Source organism: Rhodamnia argentea, chromosome 7, assembly GCF_020921035.1.
Source record: "Rhodamnia argentea isolate NSW1041297 chromosome 7, ASM2092103v1, whole genome shotgun sequence".
NCBI lineage: Eukaryota > Viridiplantae > Streptophyta > Magnoliopsida > Myrtales > Myrtaceae > Rhodamnia > Rhodamnia argentea.
Window position 1 is genome coordinate 19,187,951 of NC_063156.1, and position 12,105 is coordinate 19,200,055.

General features: G+C 38.6%; 1 protein-coding gene across 3 annotated transcripts; it reads left to right on the forward strand.

Annotated features, from left to right (window-relative positions):
- Positions 1-7,808: 7,808 nt before the first annotated feature.
- Positions 7,809-11,368, forward strand: LOC115745837. 3 transcript variants are annotated; one of them, XM_048281780.1, is made up of 2 exons: positions 7,809-9,718; positions 10,754-11,368. In XM_048281780.1, exons 1-2 carry the CDS (start codon positions 8,224-8,226, stop codon positions 10,984-10,986), a joined length of 1,728 nt encoding a protein of 575 aa, XP_048137737.1. In that variant the 5' UTR covers positions 7,809-8,223; the 3' UTR covers positions 10,987-11,368. The 3 variants fall into 3 exon arrangements, with proteins under 3 accessions (XP_048137737.1, XP_048137738.1, XP_030537305.1); XM_048281781.1 differs by having other exon boundaries at positions 7,809-9,779; positions 10,754-10,938; XM_030681445.2 differs by lacking the exon at positions 10,754-11,368 and having other exon boundaries at positions 7,809-10,016.
- Positions 11,369-12,105: the final 737 nt, after the last annotated feature.

Here is a 12,105-nt window from a genome sequence, read left to right on the forward strand (position 1 = left end):
AGTGATCTTGGACTTGGGTTGGCCTCCGACGCTGCCTCCTCGCCGAGCTTCCAATACTGGCGGCGCTTATGGCCCGGTGCGTTGCTTGAAGAGGCAGCCATACGAGCAGATCTCGGGGTTTTTCTTGAGAAGCTCCTTGGTCAAGTGCATGTAGGCCCGTGGATCATTGACTTGTCACCTGCGACATTCCTCAATATTGATTTTACTTTCCTAGAACAAAGTTCTCATGCATGCATTGGAGTTTTTCTTTGTAAATGCGAAGTTAGGATAAAAACATATGTGGCCGGGCATATGCTTGTTTATCAAGTAAAGGCCAGGCCATAAGGGGAGGCCTTCTAAATGGACAATGTTGTCATCTGCCGTAAAATGGCATTGATCAGCCCCGTTTGGTTCAGTATTCTAAAGTGGCTTTGGGGCCCCAAAATCTCTTTGGCTAAATGCAAATGGCGTTTGAAAATTTTTTTGGATTGCTTTAGGAAAATGCAATTACATTTCCAAAGGCCTCTAAAGACCTTTAATCCAAGGCAAGTGAGGAGTTGTTTGGGAATGCGGGAAAATTACCAAAAAAGTCCAAAATATATTATAATTATGCCAATTCAATCATAAACTTTTCTTTTTTGACAGTTAAGTCCTAAACCTTTTGCAATTATATCAATTCAGTCTACTTTACAAGTCGACAACGATGTGATGTCGCCTGTACCGACTTGGATAATTTTTTATAATATGTAAATAATTTTTAATTTTTTTCCTTCTTTTTTTCATTATATCTTTATCTTTTTATTTTTTTTCCCTTTCTATTGCTACTCTACCTAGTGAGCTTCGGCGAGGGTCGCCGGAGCTCGCTAGCCACTAGGCGAGCCCGGTGAGGGTTTCGTGAGGGCAACCGCTGGTGAAGGTTTTGGAGGCCATGGCGAGGCTACCATCGCTTAGCCTGGCCGAGGCCGATCGGGGGCCGCGAAGCCCTTATTGGCTACTAAAGTAGTAGAAAGGGGAAAAAAAGAAAGAGCACAAAAGAAAAAAAGAAATATCAAAAAATAATATTAAAAATTATCCACATCGATGTCGATTGGCAAAGTGGACTAAATTGAAAAAATTACAAAAGGTTTAGGACACAATTGAGAAAAAAGAAAAATTAGGACTGAATTGACACGATTGCAATAGATTTAGGAATTTTTTTTTTTTTTTTTGGCAATTCTCCCTTTTTGGAGTGCAAATAGATTTTGTTTCTTTAATTTTACCCTCGCTATTCTTTCATAATTATGGAAATGTGAAAACCCTAACCTTTTGGCAAAGGCCTAAAGCACCGGCGAGCAACCGACGAACCATCGACGAGTGGCCAACAAGCCATCGCCATCCATATGTGAGGTCGCTTGACCTCGGGCGAGGCCTGGATGACACGACCTAGGCGGCCGTCGGCTTCGGTTGTGTGAATCTAGGGGACGATCGCCTGGGGTCCCTTGGGTTTGCGCGACCGGACGGCCGTCACCTCAAATGTACAACCCACGCCTCACTCGAGGTTGCGCGACCTTAGGCAAGGCTGCGGCGGCACATTTGGCTTTTTGACAACTAGATTTGGCCTTGTCGGATGCCCGTAGGCCTCTAGTCCTTAGCCGATTTTGAATTTGCAAAAGGTTTGTACAAAGTGTAATTTTTTTCGAACACCGTTTAAACTAAAGTCGTATCCCAATGTGTTTTTAAAATACAATGTACATAAAAAAAAATGCAATGTGCGTAACACTACTTGTATTTTAGAAAACCCTTCTTAACTCAAAGGCTTTTACGTTTTTTTGAAAGGCATTCCGTCAAAGTTGAACCAAACGGCTGTTATCCGAAGTTGATCATATATATGGGCTCCCAAGTAGATATGGCCACGGGCCGTGAACCGCCGATTTCGGTTCATGAACCGACAGTTCCGGTTAGTGGCCATGCTTGAACCGGAACCGGCCCTTGAAAGGGCAATCCTGTTTCTGTTCGGAACCGTCGGTTCCTGGCTGGTTTAAGGGCCGGTTCCGATTTCGAATTTTAAATTTAATTTAAAATAATAAATTATGAAATAAAAAAAATAAATTATCGATTATAAATTATAATCAAATTGTACATCGTAATCAAATTTGGGAGGAAAAAAAAGGGAGAGGAAAGGGGCTTGAACTTAATGAATTATTATTAAGCGCTTGCATATTTTCTTGGGGATATAAGAATCAAAATTCATGTAGTTCTTTTACCTTTGATAACCCCAACTTACCTTATCGTCAATCGTCGCTACCCGTTATGGTACTCGTGACGGTGGTATCTCTACTATCAGCATTAAAGAATTCGTCGTCTCAATCCAGCTCTTGTTGTCGAAATTTAGCCTTTGTCCAATTATCAACATAAGCTTGAGCCTCCACAACATCCGGATTTAATCTTGAATGGCGGTCGTCCAAAATTAAACCTCCAACGCTAAATGTATGTTCAATCGCAATTGTTGAAGAATGGGTTACTAACATCTGTCTTGCAATAAGAGGGAGGACTGGGAATTGGGTTGAATGAATCTTCCACCACTCCAGAATTTTGAGATCTGTGCTATGTTCGGAATCACGGAACTCAAAAACAATTGTTAAATAGTTTTCTAATTCGGAAATATTGCATGTTCCTACATTTTATCTTTTTTGCCTACTAATGAGCAGATTGTACCATCTACTAAGTCTACCATTTTCCTCCTGTTGCGAGGCACTAGATTGAGCAGATCCACTATTAGGGGTGAGCATGGGCCGGGTGGGCCGGGTCCAGGCCTAGACCCCGAAACCGACTCTGTTATAACCGATTCCTAGTTTTTAGAACCGAGAACCGACTATGTTTGTCTTGGAACCTGTTTTGGAACCGACCCTGTTTTTTGGTCCGGTTTCGGGGTCTCTACCCGAGAACCTGTTTTCCTCTTTTTTTTTCATCAAAATAATATGAGCATTGATGAAATGAGCAAAAAAAATTATAATACACCAAAAGCAACAATCCAAAAAATAATAATAAATAATAGTATGATTCACCAAAAACAACAAACCTTGATATAAAAAATAAAAGTTGCAATCCATCAAAAGCAACAATGATTCTCCGTAACGCTGAATTAACATAGTGTAAATCTTTCTATCACACTTCAATTTTCGTTGTACCCATTAAAAAAGAACTGAAATTGTAAGATCCAAATAACATGCTAAAAGACACCACATTTAACGCGCATGAACCAACACTAGAAAAACTCAAACACCACGAGCATAAAACCAAAATCATAGTTATTTGGATATTACATTATGGTGTCTTTTTTTTTTTAAGTAACTAAAAACCGGTTCTAAAACCGGTCCGGGTGGGTCTTCACCTAGAACCGGAAACCGGACCGGTTTCAACCGGTTCCCAAAAATTGGAACCGAAACCCGAACCGGTTTGAGCAAGAACCGATTCCCAACCCTGTTTTTCGAGTGGGCCGATCCGGGTTCCGGGTAAACCCGGTCCGGTTGCTCACCCCTATCCACTATCACCTAAACCATATCTACTACAAAATTCATTATATAATGCTACTATGGCGTCTTTAACCTCTTCTTGTATAGTTTTAATATCTAATGTTTCATTCAAATGTAAACAATCATAATAATAATCCTTCACATAATCATACAAACCATCTAATTTAGTACGTGGATCGAAAATAATATCAACCAAATAAATAATAGGAATGCAGGCATAATAATGCAGCTATTTTGCTTTCATTACTATAATAGTTGGAGCTAAGTTCACTATCGCCTTAACCATATCTACTACAAAATTCATTATATAATGCTACTATAGCGTCTTTTACCTTTACTTGTATAGTTTTAATATCTATTGTTTCATTCAAATGTAAACAATCATAATAATAATCCTTCACATAATCATACAAGCCATCTAATTTAGTACGTGGATCGAAAATAATAGCAACCAAATAAACAATAAGAATGCAGGCATAATAATGCAGCCAATTTGCTTTCATTGCTATAATAGTCGAAGCTAAATCAACATCTTTTTCATATTCACAAAAAATACAAGTAATGTTAACATACTCTATTAAAAATAAATACGTAGTAGGATAATAAACACCAGATAAAGTATAAGTTGCATCATTAAAAATTTTCAAAAAATCTAAATTTTTTTTGCAAACAACACAATCTTGCGGGAGTGAACTAATTTCGGAAATATTATTCGAAATAAACGCACATAATAAATTTTTATAAGCAAAAAAGATTGATAAAACAACTCGTAGGTAAAATTCCAACGAGTCGGACATCTTTTGGAAATCTTTTTAATTTTTGTTCATATGATTTACAAAATCTGCTCCATTCTTTCATATCTTGGGAACGACTCCTTAAAAATTTAATTGTTCTCTTTATTGGGATGAGAAAAGTCTCAAGAGTTTATAAACCATCTTGTACACATAAATTTAAAATGTGGTAGGCACATCTAATGTGAAAAAATTATCCACCAAAAGAGGGTTTACAAATATTTCTAACTCGGGAATGGAAGCGGTATTTGACGCAGCATTATCAAAATCAAGTGAAAAAAATTTATTAATCAAATTGTATTATTCTAAAACTTGCATAATTATTTTATAAATATTATTGGCGGTATGTCTTTCATCAAACACTCGAAATGCAAGTACTCTTTTTTGAATGTTCCAATCTCACCTATCCATGACATGTGATACCTATATAAAAATGAATTTACTAAGGATTACTCTAAATGTCGCTACCTATATGCACACGTCCATTGAAATTCGTAAAAAGATTTTGCAAAGCCTTTTTTTGTTTTTTATAAACCCTAAAAAGTTCGCTTTTAAGAGTAGTTCCTAGAACAAGTTTTGCTTGCGTAGTACATGCGGTGTTTATCAAAAAATTTAAACCAAAATTTTCACTAGTAGTAAATGGTAAATGTTCAATAATAACATATTGAGCTTATGTTTCTTTATAAAGTTTATTATTGTAACGAAATAAAGGAGAAGTGTTAGGATTGGCGTACCCGGAAATTTGTTGTTGCATGGTGTCGATCCTCGCTTGCGTTGCATGTTTTTGCGTCAAATGTCTACGGTATGTTCCATTGCCGTCTCATTTATTAAAATTGTATGATTTCGTACAATATTTACAGTTTATCTTGTACTTGTCTCCACTTACATGTACCTTGTCGAAGTATTGCCATAAGTTGAATGTACTCTCCCGAGACTGCCGTTCCGGCTCCTTTCTTGTCAACGTTTCTTTGCGCCTGGTAGGAGTATGAAGACTTTTTTGCATTGGGACGTGCTTGACGATGGGAATATAGTTGATATTATCATTAGTGTGTACCCAATATGAAAACTCACGAGGATCATATTGATCATGAGTTGAGGATAATCGGATTCTCCCATCTCCATTGATATCGGGCTTTTTCTCCTATCATCGGTTTCGCTTTCACTTGCCATTTTTGTCAAAGAATTGAGCGGAAAGTCGAATCAGAAAATTGACAAAATTGAGCCGGAATCGAGAGAATTTGAGAGAATTCAGAGAAAAAATAAAAAGGGAGAATGGTATTTATAGAAAATTTAAGAAAAAAAAAAGGGGGTGGGAGGGGGTATGATGGTCGTTGCATCGTCCGGGAAAATATTAGATTAAAAGAGAAACAGGCGACTGCCGTACAGCCTGTGCCGAACAACAACGGCAAGAATTCACAAGCAAAATCTGCAGAAGCAGCCTGACGTTGGTTCAGAAAAGGTGTCCTCCTCTTTTTGCCGTTTTCTTGCGTGACAGAAGGAGAAAAGACGTGAGAGTCCACTGGGTTTGGTTGGTGCATTCAGCCTTAAAAGGCATAAGCTCACGGGATGACACTTGAAAGAAGTTAAATTAGTTATATATCCATCTATATGACTATATATATACACATTTAGATATTAAAAAACAGCTCATCAATAGCCAATTCAACTTTAATAGATTCACTATATAACATGCTAATTCTGTTTCACCTTGGTCTCATCATGATAAGATACTAAACACGATTGTTAAAGTTGCAAAAAGGTTGGTAATTTACTTAGTTAATGAGATGTTGGCAAATTTTTTATAGGGATGGTACCGTGCAAACGTCGCTTGTAACATTGTAAAGAAGTTGGTAACTTACTAATTTATTCGGACTTTAGTAAATCCCTTATAATGCTGGTACTTTACTAACCACACTTGTAAAATGTAAAAGATGCTTGGTAAATTCATTGTAAGGTTCTTATTTTACTGAGCAAACTTGTAAAATTTGAAGATGTAGGTAATTTATTCATTTCTTAAAATAATTGTAAATTTTCTATAGCGTTGGTAGTTTACTACCCAAACTTGCAAAATTTCAAAGAAGTTGATCACTTACTAATTAATGGAATGTTGGAAAATTACTTTTAGGGTTTTTATTTTACAAAAGTTTTAGAAGTTGGCAATTTAGTTGTTTATTTAAATGTTTGTAAATTCTCTGTAGTGTTAATATTTTACCTAACAATACTTGTAAAATTTACAGTATTTGGTGACTTGCTGCTAACTTATGGAATTGGCAAATTTATTATTTGGCAATGACTTCACTAACTACATTTGTAACAATTAAAAGAAGCTACTAATTAATTAATTTGCTGAAATGTTGGGAAATTTATTATAGTATTGGTAATTTACTTATGGTTATGGTAAAATTTCAGACTAGTTAGGAACGCATTAATCGTTTTGAAAGCTTGTAAATTCTTGATATAATGATATGTTACTAACAGATAGCCTAACAATCGAATCACCAGTCATATTTTCTATCAACATTATTAGAAATTTACCAACAACCATCGACTATGGGAAATTTTCAAGATTTTCTCTTGAGAGGGAATTTTAGGAAAAGAAACAAAGCGAGGATATTTTTCATGGTCCAAATCATCGCATCTATATGAGAGAATGTGGAGTTTCAAATGCCTTCAAAATTATGAAGTGCCAAATCTAATGTGTTAATTTCAATCATAGGACGTCATGTCTTTAATTCAAGCAGGATAAGGTAACTACTTTAATCTTTTATTCCTAAAACTATGTTTAATGTAATGTTTTATGCGTTTCATATAATGACAAAGATATAACTTTCAATTTGGTCAAAGATATGTAAATTGAAAAAATAAAACATGAAATATTCACATTCACACAATTTCTAGGAAAGTTAATTGATTCAACTTCTCTTTTTATTTCACTCTCGTTCTCTTCATACATTCAAATTCATAAGGTTTTAGACGATTGTGACAACTAGTAATGAATAAGTGAAGTCGATACCCTTAAACATTTTGATAGTTTAGGTTGGAAATGGGTGCAATTCTACACATGCATGAATTGCAATAAACGAAACTTTCCAAAGTAAAAAATGTGTGAAACTCTATGGGGCACCTATGTTTACACTTAAATTTAATCAAAACTTGTCATCTGCTTTCTTGTCAAGACGTGATATATTACTCATATTTAAAAAAAGAATTATACTTGAAAATGTACGTTATCTTTTATGAAGTTTCGGTTTAAAAAAGTTCGATTTAAAAAGAGTCAAACCACATTATACCTCGTATAAAATGATACGCTCAACAAAACTAATTATACCGGCGAATTTCGCTCCATTTTCACTCCCCTCTTTGTATACACCTCTTTTTTTTTTCCCCCATTCAACTCATGTCCTTCCTCCCTAAAAATTTCCTGACCCAAAATAAAATTTCCAAAAATAGAAACTTTCCATCACAAGAAAATATCTTCAGACATTGATTCCTGTCCCCGTCGAGAGTCACTTTCCTAACCCCGATCACGGTCCATTTCTTACCAAGGTCCCCCAACCCACGGCCCGGGACGCTTCTTTGGGCAACCTCCAACCGGCCATTCCGGTCACCGCCGCCATCGCCGCCGTCTTCGTCGTCACTGCCCATTACTCTGTCCCCTTAACCGTCAAAAGAGTGAGACCATAACCAACTCTCTCCTTCTCATTCCCATCGCCTTCTCAATCCCCACTCACCATGCTTCTTCCCCGTTTTGCCCCTCCCCCTCCTCTCTATTTCCCCGTCTCCGCCGCTCGTCGCCGCCTCTCCCTGGTCGGAGCCAACCACACCTCCGCTCGCTTCTGCTCCCGATAATCCGTACCTCTCTCTCTCCTTCTCCCTCTCTCCATCTCTCTGTGTATTCGTCTCGCTCTCAGATCTGACTCTAGATCGCAGTCTCTCCCACGATGGAGCCGTCTCCGGCCAAATCGAGCTTCCTCAGGAACATCCTCGTGCGGGCGCTGCTCTTCGGCGTCGTTCTCATCGTCGTCCGCTTCGCCTACGTCGTCACCATCGCCGGCGAGTCCTGCAACCTCGGCGATTTCTGCTTCTTCTCCTTGCCTGAGAACATCAACCTCGTCATCGCCGGAGCTGGCTCAGGCGCTTCCGCCTCCGCCGCCGTCGTCAAAGAGGTCGCCAAGTCCCAATCGACGGCTCCCAAGCGCCGCGACATCCGCAAGAGCAAGGAGTGGATTAAGGCTGTTCGGTTTTACTCCTCGGTGTTCCAGGATCTGATGGTGGACGCGTTCCTGTCGCCGGGCCAGAGAACTCTGTGCGTGGGTTCTGTCGTTGGCGAGGACGTTTTCGCTTTGAGGGACATTGGCGTGATGGACTCGATTGGGATTGCCAAAAAAGCGTCTCCTCCGTTGGTTAAATCCGGGGAGCTACATCGCCTGCCTTTCGCCAACGACACTTTCGATTTTATCTTCTCCGGTGGCGGCCACTTTGACAGATTCTTGAGGCCGGTGGATGTCGCAGCCGAGCTCGAGAGGACGCTGAAACTCGAAGGGTTTCTTGTTGTGCATGTAAGGGCTAATGATACCTATAGTTTCAATTCTTTCCTTGAGATGTTCAAGCATTGCACGCTGCTAAGGTCGCACGACATTGATGGTTTTGAATCTTCAGTGCCACGAATAAGGGAAATTGTTCTGAAGAAAGTTGGGGATTCTGACATTCACAGCCATTTGATTAGGAAAAGTAAAGTCAGTTCAGGGAATAGGTGCTCTGTCCCGGAATATAAGCACAAATTGGTCCGAAATGCAGAGCCATTGATAAAGGAGGAACCCTTGAAACCTTGGATTACATTGAAAAGGAATATACAGAACATAAAGTATTTGCCATCAATGGTTGATATCAGTTTCAAGAATAGATATGTGTACGTCGACATTGGAGCTCGGAGTTATGGGTCTAGTATAGGTAGTTGGTTCAGAAAACAGTATCCCAAGCAGAACAAGACTTTTGAAGTCTATGCAATTGAGGCGGATAAGACCTTTCACGATGAGTATAAAACGAAGAAGGCAGTCACATTGTTGCCATATGCGGCATGGGTAAAGAATGAGTCACTGTTCTTCGAAATAAATCGAGACCCCGACCACAAGGTTGAGGTTGTTAAGGGGAGAGGAATGGGCAGGATTCAGCCTAAACAGTCATCTGCTAAATCTGATGGAGAGGTTATCCAGATCAAAGGGTTTGACTTGGCAGAATGGTTGAAGAGGACAGTGTCTGCGAAGGATTTTGTGGTGATGAAAATGGATGTAGAAGGGACTGAATTCGACTTGATTCCACGGCTCTTTAAAAGTGGAGCCATCTGTTTGATCGATGAGATATTTCTTGAGTGCCATTACAATCGGTGGCAGAGGTGTTGTCCCGGTGAGAGGAGTCCAAAATATGAAAGAACTTACGGTCAGTGCCTGGACCTCTTCAATTCTCTCAGGCAGAGTGGAGTCCTTGTTCATCAATGGTGGTAAAAGACGAGAACCACTATATATTCTGTATCATCTTTTGCCTTAACCTTAGTGAAATTTTTGTACTTTTTGTTTTTTTCTCACAGGATTTGTTCTTTCTCGGTAACTTACATGTTTTTTTTGGACATTCTAGTGCATATAATTTTTTTTTTCTAATGGGAGCAAAAAAGGAGAAACGACATCTTCATTTTGTAAGGATTTCTATTGCAAATGAATGAATTCTTTCGTCATGGAAACTCTCACTCTATACTGTATTGATTGCTTGTTGTTCCTACCGGAAAGAAAATGTACCAAGATTTCTATTAGGGTTGCCCGTTTGTATGAAATAGAGATGTGAACCATGCTTCTTTTTGGAAAGACAGGGGAACATGAATTAAGTTGCAAGTGTTAATGAGGACTCCATTTTTTTCCCTTTTAATGACGATCTGGCTGTTTAGCTTCAGAATAAGGAACTGCATGATACGTAACAAGCTGTTTGGAGACCTCAGTTGTCAGGGGAAAGTAGACTGCAGTTGAAAAGGTCAGTTTAGAATTGAACTGTCTCTGTTGCATCTAATCTGCAAATGCAAAAGCCATGTCATGAAACCAATAGTGTAGCCAAATACACCCAGTTATTATGTGGACTTCATTAGCATGCGGCGGGAGGTGACATGCAATGGGGAAGAACACACTTCCTTGACAGTGGATCCAAGTTTATGCAGTTTTCGTGGAACTCCTCTACTATGCCTGCTCTTTTGTTTTCTTGGGCATAAATGTATCTGAATGAAGCAGACTGGAAGACAATGTCAAAACTGTGTCTGGCTGTCGAATTTCCTGAGAGAGAACTCTTTCTATCCCCTGTTTCTGTTTTGCAGAAAACTTGATGATGTATAAATTTTTTTAGATTCAGAAATCTCTACCTGGCAAATGGTCTTAATCGAGTGCCTTATCTTCTCCAATTTGTCTAAAATAGCTTGAGCAATGGACTGAGCAGGATCATTATACTTCTTTGCCACTGGAGTTGTTGGGGAAAGTTTCTTCAGAGCTGATAATTCTAATGACACGGACGCAATTCCTTTTGCGGAAAGAAAGAAGGGGGAAAAAAAAGGCTACAGGAAGTTTGTTTTACTGCTCCCAGGAAGAGAGGGAAGTGGACTCCATAAATGCAAGCTACTGCTGTTTAAGGTTTTGACGTGGGCGCATGGTCTGAAGCCGAAATTCGTATAGGCCAGGTAAAAAAACTCTTCCTTCATTGCCTAAGTTGTGGCCATCTATAGAGAAATCCATTGCCCAAGTTGCGCAGACAAACTGAAAAGATCCCCGGGCCGGTGCCGATAATGCAATAATGCGACGGCTTCTATTATTGGGCAGGGAAGCCACATTCCCATGTGTTCTGTCGGCATCACCACTTGTTATGCCAGTATGGCAAGCTCTACACTTCTAGCTATAACAAGCTGGGATGCTGAACCTCGTGTGTTTTTTGGTTGGGAGGAATCTGTGTAGGGCCTTGTGTTTATAGACGCTCCAATTATCATATATGACTTTTGAGACACTTACGGCATGAATGATAATCATTTTATTCTAGGGAGTTATTTCTAGCCAAAAATAGATTTTTATATTACTATTCCCTAGACTAATTTTTTAGCAGAGAAACGCGTTTGACATCGAGACAAAATTTATGTCCTCGAAATAGAAATTTGTTTGATAACAGCATAAAATTCAATAGTTGCTGGCCGCCGGGCTTCAGACAAGAGAGAGAGAGGGAGTGGGCGATGAGAAGAATTCTTATTTCTGTTTCTATTATAGATAGTAGAGAAATTCTAATTCTCGTTTCTATTCCAAATCTATTTTTGAGGTAAAAGTTTATTTCGAAAATAGAAAAATGAAATTGCTTCACCAAACGAATTTATGTTTTAAATCTATTCTCGAGAGCAGAAAATATAAAAATAGAGAGACAAAATGATTGTTGTTCGTGCCCTTAAAATGGTCTTCATCCGGGTCGTGTTGGGCACCAGGCACGGTGGTTTTCAATTCCTCTTGGCATCCTTTCGACCAAACAAAATTGGGATATATGTTCATTAGAAGTCCTCATACTTATCACGAAAGTACAATTAAGTATTAAAACTTGCAAAAAATGCAATGAAGTCCTAAAACTTGTCAAAATGGTTCAATCGAGTCCTTCTTTTAACACCGACAATTTGTCTAATGAAAAATATTGACATGGGATTTTAAATTAATTTTCTTATTCCACATGGCATTTTTAGTTATTGTATTTTTTGAACTCTTATTTAAATTTCATTAAAAACTAAAAAAGCGAAAAAAATATTTGACAAAAAACAAAAATAG